The following is a 19,553-nucleotide window of genomic DNA, read 5'->3' on the forward strand; positions in this document are numbered from 1 at the left end:
TTGCACATAACAATCCGTAGGTAACAAATGATGTCATGCCAGCTCTTTTTTACCTACACACGGAGCAAACAGGTTGTCCATCACCTAAATTTTTAGACTCTATAGCTCACACCCATGACATATCGAACCTGCCTACGCTGGTACTGCCGCGATGAGCAGGCAGAGGCGAAGACGTGCTCCGCCGCGCAATGCACGAGGGAACGACCGGAAGCATCCGGGCACACTGCAACATTGTCTGGGCAGAATAGGCAAGCGCTCACCCCACAGCTTTGTCTTTTCCCGTAAGTTGGCGCACGTGAAGTTTAAACCCCAGCAGGTTCGAAATTAGCGCGAGCCCAACGCAGCGAGCATACTCCAGCTGCTCATTCTTAAGTCGTGTTTACGCGGTTTTGAATCGTACGTTTAACAGTATAACATACTTTTCCACTGAGGACCCGTGATCAGAACTGTTAACTTGCCGGATCATTTAGAGGCAATCTTTCCTTGTTCTTCTTTGAAAGTAACAGAAGACGGGTGTATCGTATGTTTTCTGTGGCTTAGAGAGAATGGAAATCCTTCAGAAGCGCGTTGTCACACTGATGCCTCAGCGGTGCATGCAGGGACTGCCTTCCTCAGCCGATGTTACACGTGAGAATAAGAACATATGCTGAATAATTTATTATAGAATGCAATTTTATATTTTGCGGTGAAATATGGCTGCCTCAATGGAGAACCCTGCGCTCGCCTATGGAACTTGTATGCAGAATTTAGTTGTGACTAAAGAACATTACCACCATTATCGATCATGATTTCACAGATGATTCCGCAGACGTCAGTGGAAAGATTAATATTTGACAAAAGTAAGGAAAGTTTATGAGGGTTTAACGTCCCAAAGCGATTCAGGCTATGAGAGACGCCGCGGTAGTGAAGGGCTTCGGAAATTCCGACCACCTGGTGTTCTTTAACGCGCACTGACATCGCAGAGTACACGGACCTCCAGAATTTCGCCTCCATCGAAATTCGACCGCCGCGGCCGGGATCGAACCCGCGTCATTCGAGCCAGCAGCCGAGCGCCATAACCACTGAGCCACCGCGGTGGCTTAAGTAAAGAAGGAAGGAAGGCCATTAATTTACCTGACGAAGACAAGGTAGGTGCCAAAATGTATAAGGTGTGCTGATAGGAATGACAATTATAATTGTCATTCCTATCATAGCTACTATGAATTGAGACCAATTAGCAAGAAAGTCTTATTACCCCAATAAAAATTTATAGCCAAGATTAACTTAACTTAATGAAGAAAGAGCAAGCAGCAAATTTTGTCGAAAACTTTGAAGTCAAAGCATATACAATCAAATAGCAAATGACAATCAAGAATGCAGAGGTATTCATTTCTTAACGTATTTATTTGAGTAAGTCAGCTTTCAAGGCCATTAGGCATTACAACGGGGAGGAGGGGGCAGGCGACAAAGTACAACAGGTATAAGGTAACAAATACAGAATTCATAACAGAACGCAGTTAGACCAAGCAAAAAACGTGGCGGCTAAAGATACGTCCGACGGACCAATTTCATTTTCTAAAGATACGGCGGACGTCACTGCAGGTCCATTGCTGAATTCAGGTCCAATGTATGTGGTTCAAGCTTGCGGCAGTGCTGCTTCCTACGCGACCTTCTCTGCGAACCGTCTGCATTGCAATGTGCACGCCCCATTCGCTACTTTCGAGGAGCTGCAGAGTGAAGTTCGCCCATGCTTGTACCTCCGGCTGTCGCTCAGTCAATGCGGCGGCGACGAATCATATCTAAGCTCGTCCGCTCGCCGCGACTAAAACCATCTGACATGCACGAAGGGATATCGTAAATGCAAGCGAATAGGTTCAGATGTAGTGAAACGCTCCCAGGCCCGGTTCTGCGCGGCGAGCACCACCGTCGCTCGCACATGCTATGTATTCGCTCGGTGCCTTCGTCTGCCTTAGTAAACAGTCTCTTAATCTGTCACAGCGCTCTGCTCGTAATTTAAGCAAGTTATCGCCAGCATTTGTGCCGGCGGCAGTTGTGCACCGACCTGTGAAGCGCAGCGGTATGCTTGCTATGGATCGATACAACAAGCTGCCTGCAGAGCACTCGCCCGTTGCTCTTTTAACCGGCAAAATCTTTAATATTTTCAGATTCTGCCTCTCAGCCACGTCAAAAGGGTACGTCAAATGTGTTTGAGGACTGCGATGACCAGGCCAACGCGCCTGCCCAGCTGAGGACGTACTCCACCACAGTACACAGAGACACTGGGGAGGAGCAACCGCAAAGCTGGAAACGTGTACGAGTCGCTTCCGGGCAAACATCGACTTTTGTGGGGGGAAGACGCGGGAAGTCAGCTGCTCGCAGCTTGGTCTTTTGCACGGCAGTTCGCGCACACGGATTCTGAATAAACGCCAGCTGGTTACAGCTTAGTGCGAGCCAAACTGCCCCCTCAGCCATCGCCACGACATGCGAGCACGGATGCGGCGTGCGCTCAACTTGGACGGGAGGACAGCGGCTCACCGCAACGAAACAAGCCTCAAGTTCACAAAGCGGACTTCGACACATGGCAGAAAAGCACATGAGCCCAATGTATGTGGGTCTGCAAATATCCAGGCGTAATTCTGCAGTTCGCACGACTTAACGAAATGACGTGCGGAAAACAGTAATAATTAAACTCTCATTTTCGCCAAGCTGTTCTTCGACCGGCATACCATACATCTTCACGTATGGATCGTCCTTTCAAAATTAGTGTTTTCATGGCACACACAAACAAGTTTAAATATTCACCGCTCCTTCTTGCCATTTCGGATTGGAATAGCTTGCCCAGTGATCTACCTGTATACGGTCTCTGACCACTCGTCCTTTTTTACACAATTGAAACATTGCCAATTAACCATTGTTTGCTCGTTGTATTCACGTGAACTACAGTGTATTCATACATGTGGGCTGCGCAGTACTTTTATATTACTCTATTATTCAAGATGTTAATTACAATTTTTCTGTCTTTCCTTTTTTTCTTATGCACGCTGGTTGTTGACTGCAGTGAAGTGGGTTTGTAAAAACAGTGCATTACAATTTGCTAGAATCTGTTCTGTTTGAGTTTATTTCCACAAACAAGGAGACACAATGGTTGTGGAGGATACAAGGGGAAAAAGCTGCTCAGGGGCAGCTTGACTGGCCCCATGTATTGTTACAGTGGCTGCAGCAGGGCAGAGAGAAGGCTTATGAATAGACTAAATACTAAACAAAGGCAAAACAAGAAACCCAAAAATATCAAATTCAAACAATAAAGCGAAAATAAAAGAAAAAGAAAAACGCCATACACAGCTTATCAACAGTAATGCGTAAAATATTTCAAGCAGGTTTCTTACAGATCAAGGGAGCACATTGGTGTTACATTGAGTAAGGTCATTTAGTAACTTCGGCAACCTGTAGCTTAACATTTGGTGACCATAATTAGTTCGCGAATGAGGAACACACCAAGTCTCCAGAGCTCGAGTAGTGTAGAGAGCTACGCGTTTTGTGAGATTAGCGAGAGAGCAAAGATTACCTGTTCTATTCTTTGTGTCTTTACGGTAGGATAAAACCAGGAGGTGATTCAATAAGGTAGGAAGTGTCAGGGTTCTAAGATCATGGAAAAGGGGAGCAAAATGAAAGTCGTGAGGCTTATTGCATATGACGCAGAGAAATTTTTTCTGGACGACAAGCAGTCTGTGAATATTTGTGCAAGTTGTTGTCCCCCATACAAGATAGCAGTATTTAAGATGACTGAGGAAAAGTGCACTATATATTAAAGTTTTACGGAAAAAGGAAAAACATCTGACAGAACGGACTAAACCCAGCACATGAAACCCGGCGAGAAAATTTATATGAGAGTGCCAGGACATAGGTAACAGTATGAGCTGAGAATGCGGCTATTATGACAATGAGAAGTTACCTTGTTCTAAGCACTTCTGACACTGGTAAACAGAAATTACATGCAAAACAGTCTCACCACCCTCAGGCAACTGTACGCCAATGTAGTTAACTTGTCAATGTCATGTGTGTGTGCAAAATCTTTCTACTTGTAAGCATGGGTGCGATGCGCATGAAAGCATGACCTGCAGTGGTGAGGTGACTGAATATTGAAGGCTATATGGCCGGAAGTTAAGATTGATGAACTGCACTCTTTACATTTCATGTAGTAGTTTGGTGGAGTTTTGATCACTAGCCGGCCATATTTCCTTTCCGGTCTTCTCAGAGGCCACAGCAGCAACAGTTGGCTAGCGGTGATCGAGTGTGGTGTGTACAGAGAGCAGGCCTAGCATCTTTTATGGTGGCTGGCGATTCAAAATAAACCTTGGCACCAGCCAAGCCCATGATGTATCACACTGGCTCCACTTCAAGCATCTGGAGAATTTCTAGCATACAAATCTCATGATGGTGGTGATGATGATGCTGTGGTTTTAATGACGCAAGGCCAGCTTCAGCTTGACCAAGGAATACCACGGCCAATGTATTTAGTCCACATGATATGAAGGTGACGCTTAACCCTTCTGGAGACAAGTGGGAACTCACAGCTTTTTCTGAGAGTGTGCTGCACCTGGAAGTGATTTCACTGTTTCAGTCGAATTCAGCAGCCTTCTTTTCACAAATACGATAGTTGTTAGTGCCATACAGCGAAGGCATAAATAATATTTCACTAAACAGTGAGCTGGGCAGCACGTCACTCGCAATTTTTATGCAGGCAGCTTTTCCGCCAGTAATAACATGAATTATTTATGCTTACTGTCAAGCGTAATGAGACCTTCAAAACATAAACTGTTTCTACGATCCCTCGAGCTCTTACATAACAAATCTGGGCATTTCGATGTTACTATTTCTAACCAATCTGACAGTTTGTGTGGAATTTTCCACATGCTTGTAAAAACTTGCCCACTGGGCTTTCACATTTCAAAACTAACAATTTGCCTTTCCTGAGACCTGAATACACTAGCTGTTTGGGCAGAAAAATAATTGTTTTTGAACAAAACAAAAAACGGCGCCTGAAAGTATTAAAAAAAAAGGACTACTAGCGTATAGGACAAGAGTAGAGGGAAATAAGGAAATCATGAAAATAGCTAGTCCAGCAGCCTCCCTGACCACCACCACTTTCGCAAGGGACTGAAGCTCTAGAGTGAGCCATGCCCTATGCCCTGAAGGTAGACTCATGTAACGGTACCCTGGATGTTAAATAACTGACATGGCACATCAGCAGGAAGTGCAGCACAGAATGAAAGGCTGCACACTTGGTGCTCTGCTTATGTATGACCTATTCGCAGAGTGTGCCTGTCCTTTTATCTGCATGTATGACAAAGTTTGATTCAATGGTGCGCACATTATTTTCTACATGTTTGTCCCAGTCACACCGTGTCCAAAGTTTTGTGTGTGTGTGTGGTTTCAGATCTTAGAATGCATATGTTTACTGCAAACCACATCCATAAGAGTGGCTGATACAGGAAAACCAGGATATATAGAACCCAAAGAGGATTGTGAAACAGCATGATTTATCCATAATTCTATACAAAAGACAATAAATAAGCATCTCTGCTACCTAAAAGCAAGAATACACTGCACCAACTGCAGCGATGCATGTCTTGCAACAACGTGCCACCTGCCGGCACACTGACAGTTCACCGCTTGCTAGGTACCACAAAGCCTGTTTTGCTTTGCATTTAAGCCACAGAGGACAGTTCCTTGAAACTAGCCACTGCTTGTCATGAGACGTATAACCCTGCTACCACCTACACATTGAATAGAATAAACGTTCATTAAAATTAAAGCACAGTTTATTTTGCAACGCCTTCGGCAGCAAAGCATGCCAGTCGAGGCCCGCCGCTATTTCTAGTAAGTTAAGTTGCCTTCACCACACGACAGCAATGCAGCGTGAAAAATGAGCACAAGAGATCGAAGGCCACTATCAAGCATGCCAATTTACCTCGTCAGACAATCTCGTAGTGCTATAGCACTCCCAGCAGGTGGCCAAGGCCACGCAGATGACCCTTCTCCGCATGCGAAATATGATCGATGAGCACTTTAGGTGAAGCACCACTTACAAATAGCAAAATAAAATTCGATATACTGTGGGACTTCCAGTTAATTTTACACAGAATATTCAAGAGGATAATCTGTGTGTTATATAGCCAACAGTTCTAAATTTCTGGGTTCAATGTACACAGGCTAGACTGTACAGCCTGCCAATCGATTATCTCAATGCGAGGTATACTGTGGTGACCATGAAGCCAGCACACTATTAACCTAAGGCCTTGACCATAGACACCGACGAAGCAATTTATTGATGTGCTTAGAACACATCTCCCTGGAGTTTCCTTAAATTCAGTGTTGATACTATACTTAATCAGTCTGTAAATATTATGGACTCCTGTGTTTGAAAATGTGGCTGATGGCCACACGCCTCTGCACAGTAGAAGCTGGTGTCAGCATTTATTATTCTAAGTAGGGGTCATATGCAACATAAGCACAACCACCGACTTTGGAGTATCCACATAAAATTAGGTCCAGTCCTACTTAGGCTGAATGCACAAGAATTGCAGCCTAAAAATTCATCTTTAAGCAGCGCGAAACAGGACAAGAGGAAGAAGCACGAGACGACACGAGCACTATGTCGTAGCGGTGAAAACTACTTTTTACCGCTAAGAATAAGCTGAGCAGAGTCTGCAGTGCAGTAAGAAAGAAGCTGGAGGGCCGGGATGGCCGAGGGAGGGTCAGATGCACAGTTACACATAAAAAACCGCTTGTCGACTGCGGCAAAAAAATTTTTTTTAAAAGTAAAAATAGCGCTCGTGTCGTCTCGTGTTTCTTCCTCTTGTCCTGTGTTTCGCGCTGCTTAAAGATGAACACATTCCAACTCGCCCAGTTTTCTGTTCTTGTCAGCCTAAAAAGCCTACGGAGCGACCACCCTGCCTTATTTCAAAACAAAGGACATATCAACATGAATCGCCCGCAGTTCCCAGGGACCAGCCATTTCACCCATTGTGGTGAGGGTGTCTATTGCTGTTCAATAAGTCTGTTAACTTTGATGGAGAAGGGTGGAGTTAAGTGAAAGTCGCACAGAGAATAGTCACAGTGTGAACATGTCAAGCAAAAGGCTACTTGACCTCATGTTTGATTCCCAACCCACCGCACTCTTCTCCTGTTAAAAGAAGTACTCCTTGGCTACAACTGAAGAGCTAGCTTGATCAGTACTCTGCAAGCCATCAACCTTTACTCCTTACGTCATGACAACCGACAACATTGGCATAATAAATTAACTGAATGTATGAAAAACAATAATTAGCATTTAAAAATTTTAGCCGACTAGCCAGTATCCAACAGCAACTGAAGCAAAACAACAACGTCAAAGTCCCTTTGTTTTAGTCAAATTCTCATTAGTGTACTGTTTATAAACATACGTTTCTTAAGCACACCTCCCTTCTGCTAAGATGCATGCGTGCATGATGAAAGTAGCGCGAACATTGAGAACAACACGAAGAAGTACGACACTTAATGTCATTCTTCCTGTCACCCTCATCCTTCGCGCTAGTTCCATTATGAATCCAAATCAACTAGCACAGAGCTCCAACTTACTGTAGTGCATGCACGCACTCATGTGCTTGTATGTGAATGCACATGTACATTCAAATTCAGGAGTTTATGGAAGGCAATATTCGCAAAAGAATTTTTATTTCCTCACCATATTTACACGCAGCACCTACAAGCACTACAGGCAAAATAATTGCACCATATGCCACGACTGCTTTTTTCTTCTTTTTCTTATACACTATGATAAAGTTTTATGTCAGGAGCTCACACCGTACAAGTAAAAATTTTCATACTTTGTACACCCATTCTGAAGATTTTGTAGCTGCATCGATGCTGGCTATGTTTGACTGTCGTTTACATGGTTCACTGTGCTTCTGCCAATATAACTTTTTGTTAACACCCCTGTACACTTTAATTTATATGCATTGAAATAAATAATACAGATAAATAAATAAACATATATATGCAGCCTAACTGTGATCGTGTGAATTCACAGTGCACCATTACATGCATATCAAGCAACAGACCTTGGGCACAAAGAAATTTAAGTCCTTTGGCTGAGTCACCTTCCATGACAGTTTTCTCACAGTGGGTGTACCTCAGCACAGGGGAATGCAATACAATGATGCTACCATGATTATCACAGTGAGCCAGCTCAGAAGTACTCAGGAGAAGTGTGGAAGGGGGCAACTGAACAGAGCAAGGCACTTAATGTGAGAGCTAAGGTCCCTAGCAGGCGCTGTCTACTCTGTGAACAGTGAATTATCATCATCAACAGTGAAAAAACGATTACAAATGGGTGAGATTGGTGGGAAGCCACTGGCCATCCCAGAGAGTGCCTAGCTGAGCTAGTCTGAAAGCTGCCTGCACTCATTTCAGACCTCATACCATGAGAACCACAAAGGCAATATGAGTGTCATCCATTGGAAAGGTCGTGGGAGCAAGCCTACCTATAACGAACAATGCAAATGAGAACCACGCAACAAGACCAACAAGGCCGCAGTGGCTCAGTGGTTATGGTGCTCGGCTGCTCATCCGAAAGACGCAGGTTTGATCCCAGCCGCAGCAGTCTAATTTGGATGGAGGCGAAATTCTAGAGGCCGGTGTATTATGCGATGTAAGTGCACGTTAAGGAACCCCAGGTGGTCAAAATTTCCAGAGCACTAAGGCACCCCTCACAGCCTGAGTCACTTTGGAACGTTAAAGCCTCATAAACCATAACCCAGACCAGCACTAAGACAAATATATTTGGCAAGGTCCGAATACATTCCTCAGAAGTGGTTGCTACTGTAAGAGTACAATGTGCCTGATGAGGCAGCCAATTAGGCCAGTAAGAAGACTGCAACTGCACAACAAAACAAAGCTGAAACTGCTCCTTCAATGAGCCAAGACAAAGCTTAAGTGCTATGGATAACAGAATAAGCGATGCATTGGATAGTGCCTCTACAGTTTGTGTCATACACAGTGTGCGACGCAGCCAAAGCTAGCGTGCCTCTTCACGCTGCCTATGTCCGCACCCAAAAAGTAGTTCGCCAAATGTCAAACGTACGGGCAACAGTGCTCAAATAGCATGACTGGCACTGCCCTGCACTTCATTTTACTCCTTACCATGTTTCCTTCCAGCCCATGATCGAAACATTGAGGAATAAGTGTGACATGCGGCAGAGTGATACAAGGTTATCACGCCTAATCGCACTAGCTACATCCACTACCAAAAAGTAGTTCGCTATCAGTAAAACTTACAACAAGAGGGTTTAATAACTGAACGCCTGGCTGCCTTGTCCATGAGTTGCAATGCCAAGCCCATCGCCTTATACAATCCCATGTTTCGTCAAAACTGTAACCAAGGCTCTTAAAAGTACAGGTGATATGCGGCGGAATGGTAAGCATTCGCAGGCACACTATTTGTGTAGCCTCCTTAAGATTGCATGCCACGTATGAAACAGAGTATACATTTGCAACCACCAACGGCCATGATACGTCCGCTGCCTCCCCCACTGATTTCCAGTTAGCGTAGTCCTATATGCCAGCCATTGCCATCAAGTGTCGAAACCTCACCTCCCCCTTATTCCACATCCACACACTCCCTCCCCTTGGTAATCAACTTTTCCACCACACCACACGTTCTGGCCCAGTTCATTTTCCCCTCCTGATTTCGACTCATGTGCACCCTCTCAGCTGTTCCCAAAGGGAACAGCAGTTTGCGACAGTTAGTGAGGCACTGAGGTGATAAAAAAATATATATTCTTATCACAGGTAGTGACCGCAGATGCCAATCATGACAGCGAAATAACTAGAAGAATAAGGATGGGGTAGAACACCTTCTGCAATTACTTGATGTGCCCAGTATGCTGGCAGTTTATTTATTTGTTTATGCCCCAAATGCCCCCATTAGGGTGTTACAAGAGGGGTGGGCTATTACAGTTCTTCCATGAATCTTTCAGTTAATACCTTGAAGTGTGCTGGATGACAGTGATGAACTGCGTTGGCAGGAAGGCGATTCCAACTCTTTGCTGTCCAGACAAAGAAAGCATTTAGATGCGCAGTGGTATATTCAGATGGTCAGTAGACTGCTTTGCTGTGATTAAGACAATGAGAAATGCGGTGCGCAGACCTGATAGCACAGTTTCCAAGTGGTGAGAGGTCAAATTTATGAAAAAGACATAGTCTGGCTATTTTACGACGTGAATTTATGCATGAAGATTAGATTTTGACTTCAGATTAGTAACACTTGATTGAAAGTAGTAGTCGGAATGAATGAACCTTGCTGCGTGATTCTGGAGGGATTTCAGGGAGCGAGAATGATTTGACTGATGAGGGCCTCAAACTGCACATGCATATTCCAGCATGGGACAAACGAGCATTAAGTAGGCCAGCAGTTCTATTGAAGGAGGTGTTAGTCGCAGGTTACAGCTTAAAAAGAACAAGCACACGGTTGGAGTGTTCAGTAATGTTAGAGATGGGTAGGCCAATTAAGAGAATGGGAAGTGGTCACACCAAGGTATTTATAGGAGTCAAATGCGGAAATTTCGGAGCCAGGGATATAGTATTTCGGTGAAGGAAAGGAGCTGTCTACGATGAAAAATAATTAGTGACCTTTTATTCGTGCTTAGAGACATCTACTTAGAAGCAGACTTGGTGCCTGAGAAGAACTGTACAATCATGACCCATGCCAGTTCACAATTAGTTTTAAGAGGCAGAAACTACACCTACAATATGCAGACACATTTGTGGCGGCTAAAAGTCAATTTCAAATGCTTAGCTTTTCTAGCCTGCAATGAAAAAAACGGCACATGAGAATTTCTCTGGTTTGCATGCATCGTGTTGTGGCCACTGTGGTTAGGAGTCCACGACCTCATATCCAAGAGCTGAAAGGACCAAGCTAGCTGAGACACCAGAGTGTGTATGACAGGACAAAAAAGAGAAAAGAAACCTATTCAGTCACCGAGGCCTCAACAGGTGTTCCAAGCGAACTTATTTTAGTGCATCCCGCAGAGCTGTACACTACCAAATACTGGCATAACTCATTTCCAAGGCAGCAGTGGACTCACCTGCAGAAGTCGGGAGGCAAAGCTATTATTTTTTTGGAACAAGCCATGAACCCCGTTTTTCTTCCCCAATGAAAATTTTTCTATGAACTTTCTGTACTGTATGTGCTTGCCCTTACTGATGGTGCACTTGAATGATAAGGGTGATGGTGACACAAAAAGCAGGGACCCCACCTGGTGTGGCATTAATAGTGAAGTTGATTCTTACACAAGAATTAGCCTTTGGGAAATGCGACCCACACTGTGGCATGTTGTCTCATCTATGTGAAAATGCTGCACGCATCCCACTGCACGCACTTTCATATTTTCTTGTTCCTGAAGCCATTATTGTTTTTGTTATACTATCATTAGAAAGCTCACTAAACAACACTTAGCAGTTATTTCATTTTGTTATTCTGCAAACATCCATGTAGGAACATGCTTTTAAAAATTTTATTTCTCATGAGACCCTCACAATGAAATTAAAATGCGCTAGCACAATACCTTTGCTAGACAGCAAATAATACAATTCCACTTCAACTGGTCCTTCTTCCACTGCTGCCACAGCGCGGGTCAGTTTTGTAAATATCACTAAATGTACAGGTGTGGTATTTGCGCATGAAATAACAGACAGAAAATAAAACTGCTGGTTTCCCATATGAACACCAGCTGGCATAGAGACTCAGTGATGGTACTACATTCGTTTTAAGGTGGGGCGTTTCTATTTCACAGAAGCCATGCCAAATAATGTTCAGCCAATCACAGATTGTTAGTCTTCCTGCACACGTAACGCAAAACACATCATCACTACTTGACCTTACTCCGCGTCATCAACGGGTAACTTAACTGCGGTTTCACACCTTCCCGGGCGGGTGTTGTGAAAAAATATGATATCTTACACTTTATGCTAACTCTGACTCTAAAACAAAAATGAGTCGATAGAAAAGAATATTTCGGGTTTATAACAAAGCTGATTACACCACCATCAACAGTGACCTATGCTCATTTTTAGATGTATTTGTACCACTTTGTCAGGTTCGGCCCATAGAAACTAAGTGGTGCATGTTCAAAAAAAAAATTCAGAATTAATCATCCAACACGTCCCCCTTAGAACCACCTACCCCAGCAGTAAAGTGCCTCAAACAAGTTAAAGCACCTTAAACACAATGCCTTAAAAACACTTAAACAGGTTATCAAACAAAAAAAAGCAGTTTATTTCGTCCAGCTAACCACCTTTCAAAACCAACACATTAGCTAGCGTACAAAAAAGTGGCAAAGCCTTATATTACAAGGTCAACTAAATTTTTATTTTTCACCACTACTCTTCCACAATTATTGAAGACTAATCCAAAATGTTTTTGGAATATGACAAGAGGTAATACTAATAAGAATGTCTTTTCAATATTCACAAGTTCTTGGGAACCTTTGTTCCAAACTACTTAAACACTCAGTTAAATCCCCAGTACTCACCAGTCAGATGCCAGTTGTAAATGCTATCAATTATCCCCGCGTGGAAACCATAATATATGAAGCAACAGGTATCAAAGCTATAATAAATAAATTAAAACCCAAATTATCTTGCGGAATCGACGAGGTCAATGTCAAATTTTTGCAAAATACTGTGGAATACTGTTCAATCATACTATAGTGCATTTTTTCACATTCATATAACTCTGGCAGTATACCTGATGACTGGAAAACTAGAAAGGTAATCCCTATCCACAGGTCAGGCCAAACACGTAATCCGCTCAACTACAAGCCCTTACATCCATACCGTGTAAAATTATGGAACACATTATATACATGCACCTAGTTTACTTTGTTGAAGATAACTTTTTTCCAGTGTGCAGCATAGATTCCACAAAAATTTCTCTTGTGAAATTCAGCTTGTCTGTCTGTCTGTCTGTCTGTTGTTGCCAGGAAGAAAGAAAAGGAAAGTGCACAGGCCTGCTCACTGGCTCTAGCCGAGCCACAATCGCTACCACGTGCAGATAGTAGGAGAGTTGAAAGATGGGATAGAAAGACAGAATAGTATAGACGCGCCAAAGACAAGGCCGATCCCGGAGGTAGTGCAATACCGGGCCAACCAGTGGCGGAAGTGAAGCAAACTTCAAACTCTCCGCCACATTTCCAAAAATAAGTCCAATTGGACCTGCAACAGATACTCTACGGAGACTAAAGATTTTGCATGCCTATATAATATTGCTTTTCAACTCACTGCATATTTCTTGATTTCTTTAAAGCTTTTCACAAAGTTAACTGTGCACTACTTCTTCCCACACTAAGCTTCCTAAACACAGACCTTGCAATAAGTGACTGGATTCATGCATTCCTCACATCCTGCACTCAGTTTGTAGCCACTAATGAAGTGAACTCACCCTCCGCCCCAGGCCAATCCGGCATATGGCAAAGGTCGGTTCTAGGTCCCCTCTTCGTCTTGATTTACATAAGTAACTTGCCTTCTCACGTTTCTTCCCAAATTTGCCTTTTTGCAGACAACTGCATTTTATACCGTAAACTAACTGATGCTTCAGATGTTCTATAAATTCAGAATGACCTCAATAATATTGTTGAATGGTGTAATATATGGCGTATGCAATTAAATATTAACAAAATGCTAATCAATGAGGGTATTCAAACCAACCACACAAGTTCCACGTATATGCTAAGTAACGTCTAATTAGAATCTGTGACATCATTGGTACCTGGGTGTTCTCACCAATAAGGTATCTTGGAAATTGCAAGTCAATTACATCACTGCTAAAGCCAGTAGCATTCTCGGATATATGCGCCGAAATTTCTCCCTTGCACCATCATCATTAAAATCATTATTGTACACAGCTTGCATTCGTCCACAACTTGAATACATATCATCTGCTTGGCATCCCGGTCACGTAACTCTCATACAGTCTCCTGAGGCAATACAAAATCGCTCAGCCCGGTTTATCTTAAACTACTAAAGGACTGCTAGTGTTACTAACATGAAAGCCTACTGACAGCTACCACTTTTATCGACCCGGAGAAAGTTACCTCGCCTGTCTCTCTTTCATTAAATATACTACCATAACCCAACCTTGCGCTATCTTTAAGCTCAACCACCATCACACATTTCATTTCACCGTGACCACAGCAAAAAGGTACATATTCCACACCCAAACCCGTTTGCATATTCATACTCATTTCTTCCCGGACAAGCAATGACTGGAATAACCTGTCAGCATCACTCATAACCATATCTGGAATTGAGAACTCTAAATCCACTTTACAAAGCTCCTTTTCATAGCTGGTGTACATATTCTCATCATGGCTGTTTGTTTATGTTTGTTAGGAACTGTACTATTTGTTTTATTTTAAGAGCATCAGCTCTTACTCATCACGTTTCTTGATTTGTTTGGGCTCTGCAACCACCTCTCTTCGGTGTAAAATTTTTTAAGTCCAAAGAGTTCAAGATGGCGGCCCCCATAGTAAATTCAATTGTTGATTGACCAGTGACGTCATTAGTATATCGAATTGGTGATTGGCTGGTGATGTCACTGCTATATCCAATTGGTGACTGATTGGTGACGTTACTTATGAATCCAAGATGTCAAGTTCGTATTTCCATTGGTGTACCTCACTTTTACCTTATTCATATCAATTCTAGTAAACCAAATGGCTAATGCTCCTTACTCCAACCTCTTCTAGATGGTGGCGGCATATCTTTTTGTATTCCTTCTTACACTTTTGTATTTATTAACATTTTCTGTACCTCCTTGTTCTTTTCTTTCATTTTGATTTTTTTGAGTTCTTACTTTTTTTTAACTGGGTATATGTTTACTAATAATTTTTTTTTCTGTACAACGCACATGCCTCTGCATCCGCCCCTCCTCTCTGTAATGTACGTTTCTACCCCAAGGGTATAATAAACAATAATGTGCCGAAAGCAGGTTGGTTATATAACGTGTCATCATGACACCTGCAATCACGATCTGCACACTGCCAGCCAAGCGATATCAGTTAAATATAGTTAGTGGCACAGTGGTTGTTCGCCTCATAAACCAAAACGCTCTGTTGAAAAGCCATGCCCCGAATGGCGCACTTAATTTCCTAGGCATACACGGCACCACACGATGCTGATGTTGAAGAGCATGTTTTAAATCCACCGCCGCGGACAGCAGAGGTCAGCGCCATGAATGGCTGGCCGTGTGTGTATGCGCTCACAAATGAGAACCACAGGGGTGCCGAGCCCATTCAATCACGGTATACAGTCCAGCTGGTTCGCACCGTGTTGCGCCTTGCTCGCTGTTTTCTGCACGCCACAATTAACATCAAAGGCCAGGGATTCCCGTTTCTCCGAGAAGCTCTCTCGTGGGCGCCAGAATGTGCGCGGCCGCAGAGAACTCGCCGTTCATTCATTCGGCTCGCTGCCTCCGCGCGCGCGCAGATGCGGAAATGGCAGAGCTCGACCGCTCAAAGGGAGGTCACAAGAGGCAAACGTGACAGTAATCGATGGCGCACACGCTTGCCCGGCCCTCGGCAGACCCTCGTTATGCTTCATGCCCGTGGACGGCGGCCGCGCTCTCGTCACATATACGTACTTACGTGGCACATTGGTTCCCGCGCCGCAAACTTTCGCTTCCGTTCTTGAGAGAGAGACGTAAACGAGCACCGGAGAGCGGTACTAGCGTGTTCGCCGAGGCACCGCACTGCGTAGCCTCAGGAAAATTCATTCGAGCACCACTTTCCCTACGCGCACCGAAACTGCTGGGCCCGGCTAGACCGCCAGGCAGCTTTCCCGCAAGGTAAATGGCACTGGATACCCACCTTTGCCTTGACGCGGATGGCTTCACGCGTGTGGAAGCCGATTAGTCCGGACATGGCGGCGTCGTACTCGGTGTTAACGGCGTCTCACAAAAATCTTGGGCTTGTGGTGCTCCGGCGAGGCCAAAGATGCGAGACGCTGCATGTCGAGACGCCGCACAGCCGAGATCCGCGCACGACGCGACGGCAGGCAGCCGCCATTCCGGATGCAGAGCTCCGGAGTTCTTGTGTAACAGCTGTTGACAAACCACAATTGCCAACTTCGCCCAACCTCTTTTTTCAAAACAACAAATTTTTGCGTCATCAATTGCTTTATATCACAGTTAGTAACTGAAGCTTTAGCTTATAAATTTGTAAATACTAGTTTATTTTTTTCACGCCAGGTGGCAGGACGATCAGTAAATACTAACAATTGCGGTTGTATTTTTTTGTGAAACGTGCACATCTACCTTGACGTGCATTTGTACGGCACGTTTGACGCACAGATCCTGTATGATTGGGACAGTTACGCAATCGTGAAATAGGAGCATGCATTCTCTACCGAAAGTGAACGAGAACAAATAGAGGTTCGCTTGAGCACTGAGGAAAAAAAAGGGTACATTCGAGAGTTTTATAAGTATTACCACAAGGCGTTGACTTGAATTCGAAATTTGTATTCGAATTACATGTATGCTTTCAAGAATTCCGACTGGGCTCTAGTAGCAATCGTATACGCTCCGCCGAATATAAATTGTACGCCCGGTCGGATTGTGTGGGTTCTGCAGTCGGTCCGCACATTAAATGCTGCCCGCTGGCAGCATGGAAAACACAATACCTGACTTGACAGCCTGGCGCAAAACACGGGAGACCACACACAGGCAGGGCCACGTATACGGCATGTTTTTAATTTCTTTTTTATGTACTCCGAATAAAATCATCTCGACCAGGTTTCTGTTCTTCCAGCTTTTCAGGTGGCTGGACGCCATGCCTGGTTCTTTTTAATCGGTTAAAGCGCCACATCGAGCTGACTGCATGAGCAATACTCTGGACGTCCCGCACATCTTCCGAACGGACCTTCCATGATTACCTTCTATGTGTCGAGCACTGCGTTCATTTCCTTTAAAAAAATGAATTGGAAGTGCAGCGCCACAGCTCCCGTTAGGCTGCTAAGATCAAATCGACATGAGAAAAAGAATTCAGTTACAGCTAGTTTAACCTCGTTGTATAACAAAGTCGAAGCGTCCCCGCGATTTCTTCGCTATTGCCGTAACTTCGTCACTGCGGTGACGTCAATTCGGGCCATCGTACATGAGGGCGCGTCGGCGATTTCTTTTCATTTCTTCGCGAATACTCACTTTGGTTGGCTCTGCCGCACAGCTCATGTGCACGCGCGCCACAGCACTTCACCGCACGACTGAAGAATCTTGTAGAGAATGCATACGCAAAACCGAAGGTTCTGGGTGCCGTCAACTGCGTGCACCGAGCGAACTATGCCAAACGGCTTTAACTATACGACTAATCTGCGAAAATGGAAACTAAACAACATGTGGGACCAGAGAAGCAGCTGCGCGCTCGAAGTGGGCCGTGTGCAGCAAAGAGGTTGACGAACTCCAATGACTTTTTCGAGGCCAAACATGACACAGCGGGTTGTGGGCACCACGTAGCGTGGCATTTTGTTCAGTAAGCCGCGTGCCCAGTTTTCAGGCGGAGTATGGCGCCAGCGTCAAACCACTTGCCGAAGCATAAAATTTTACAGACAAATGCTCAGTGCAGGCCCGCGTGTGGTGGGAGGTTTCCCACATGTGTTGTGCAGTGGTCGACAGAAGAGGTTATGCTCAGCGATTTCAGTTTGCCACGTCGAATAGCACCGTTACGAGTCGACATGCCCAGCGTGAAATGGCCTGTGGGGTGACTGGAGGTTCGTTGTATCCCGCCAGATACACCTGTATCTGGTGTTGATGGTATCAGTTGACAGCCAAGACCTTCGGTTTTGCGTATGCATTCTCTACAAGACACTTCTGTCATGCGGTGAAGTGTTGTAGCACGCGTGCACATGTGCTTTGCGGCAGAGCCAACAAAACCGGTATTCTCGAAGAAATTAAAAGAAATCGTCGACGCGCGCCCACATTTACGGTGGCCGGAATTGACGTCACCGCCTAGCAAACGGAACTAGGTATTCTGATTAAATCTTCGCCTGTCTTCTACGACATTATTTCTCCAAGGCCCATTTTCTGGGTCCTGATGCTAGTGCGGCCAGCGGTAGAAACGGGCGAGCGTTGCAGAGGCTGGCATACTCGGTTATACGTAGTACGTGTATTCCGCCCCGTGGGCGCTGGGTGCCCGCGTTGACGGCTCGCGCAGCGCACACTGGCGGTGAACGCTAGCTGCGTTGCCCTTAGTAAAACGTACAATAGCAGGTGTAGTGTAATGCCCGCTGACATGCGATAGTTCCAACCAAGGTTGGCTATCACAATAACGAAGTTACGGAAATAGCGAAGAAATCGCAGGGACCCTTCGACTTCCTTATAAAACGATGTTAAAGTGTAACTGAATTTTTTCTCATGCCGATTTGATCTGCCTAATGGGAGCTGTGGCGCTGCACTTCCAATTCATTTTATTAAAGAAAATAAACGCAGTGCTCGTGACATAGAAGCTAAGCCTCAATCCAACTTCGGCCACCGCGTGGCGACTGTAGTTTCCACACACAGGAAGGTCCGTTCGGGACATTATCGGGACGTCTAGAATATTGTTCAGTCAGCTCGATGTGGGGCTTAAAAGCGACTAAAAAGAACCATGCATGGCTTCCAGCCAGCTGGAATAACAGAAGTCTGGTCGAGTTGGTTTTCTTTCGCAGAACGTAGCGAAAAAAAAAAGAAGCGGAATTAAAAATACGGCATAGCCCTGCATTTGTGCCGTCTTCCGTGCTTTGCGCCTGGCTGGCCAGGTATTATATTGTTACAAGTTCTATTAACAAGGCTATTTACATAGCCGGACCGTCGACCAGGGCGTGCTTGAGCGCGGAGGTGCCGAGCTTCTTGTTCCGCGTCCCAGTACTTTCCTTAATTCGGCGTCCATAGGTAGCGTGTGACACTTCCCTCTTCGTGGACGCCCTCTGGGCCAACTAGTTAGTCAGGGCCCCGAGAGTAGGAGGGCTTCAGCCGTGCGACATGCACCACTTGGGCTTTCCTAGAACGGCATCGATTGGAGAGGGACCACGTAATTCAGGTCGTTGAGGCGGGCTAGCACAATTAGCGGGCCAGCCGCCGCGGTGGCTGAGTGGTTACGGCGCTCGGCTGCCGGCCCGAAAGACGCGGGTTCGATCCCGGCCACGGCGGTCGAATTTCGATGGAGGCGAAATTCTAGAGGCCCGTGTACTGTGCGATGTCAGTGCACGTTAAAGAACCCCAGGTGGTCGAAATTTCCGGAGCCCTTCAGTACGGCGTCTCTCATAGCCTGAGTCGCTTTGGGACGTTAAACCCCCATAAACCAAACCAAACCAAACAATTAGCGGGCCTGTGTATTGGGACAGCAGCTTCTGAGACAAACCACGCTTGTGCAGAGGCACCCACAACCATACAACGCCACCGGGCAGGTAGCAGACATCCTTGCGCCGGCGCTCTAATGCTGCTTAGACGGGTCCTGCGAGGCCAAGGTGCGCGTGGGAAAGCCTACGGGCTTCTTCAGCGCGACAGT

The 19,553-nt window shown here is 45.1% G+C and overlaps 1 protein-coding gene and 1 pseudogene across 3 annotated transcripts in view; both read right to left on the reverse strand.

Annotated features, from left to right (window-relative positions):
* Positions 1-16,112, reverse strand: part of LOC144107268 (TBC1 domain family member 25) — a 131,833-nt gene extending 115,721 nt beyond the window's left edge. For 2 of the 3 annotated variants that reach the window (XM_077640274.1, XM_077640273.1), the window contains exon 1: positions 15,885-16,108. In XM_077640274.1, the coding sequence (XP_077496400.1) occupies positions 15,885-15,938 (54 nt within the window). In that variant the 5' untranslated portion in view covers positions 15,939-16,108. Of the gene's footprint in view, positions 1-15,884 lie in introns of all 3 variants that reach the window. The other variant, XM_077640272.1, reaches the window with a different exon arrangement.
* Positions 13,126-13,264, reverse strand: LOC144108932 (U2 spliceosomal RNA; annotated as a pseudogene).
* Positions 16,113-19,553: the final 3,441 nt, after the last annotated feature.

The sequence above is a fragment of the Amblyomma americanum genome, chromosome 10 (assembly GCF_052857255.1).
Source record: "Amblyomma americanum isolate KBUSLIRL-KWMA chromosome 10, ASM5285725v1, whole genome shotgun sequence".
In the NCBI taxonomy this organism is placed as follows: Eukaryota; Metazoa; Arthropoda; class Arachnida; order Ixodida; family Ixodidae; genus Amblyomma; species Amblyomma americanum.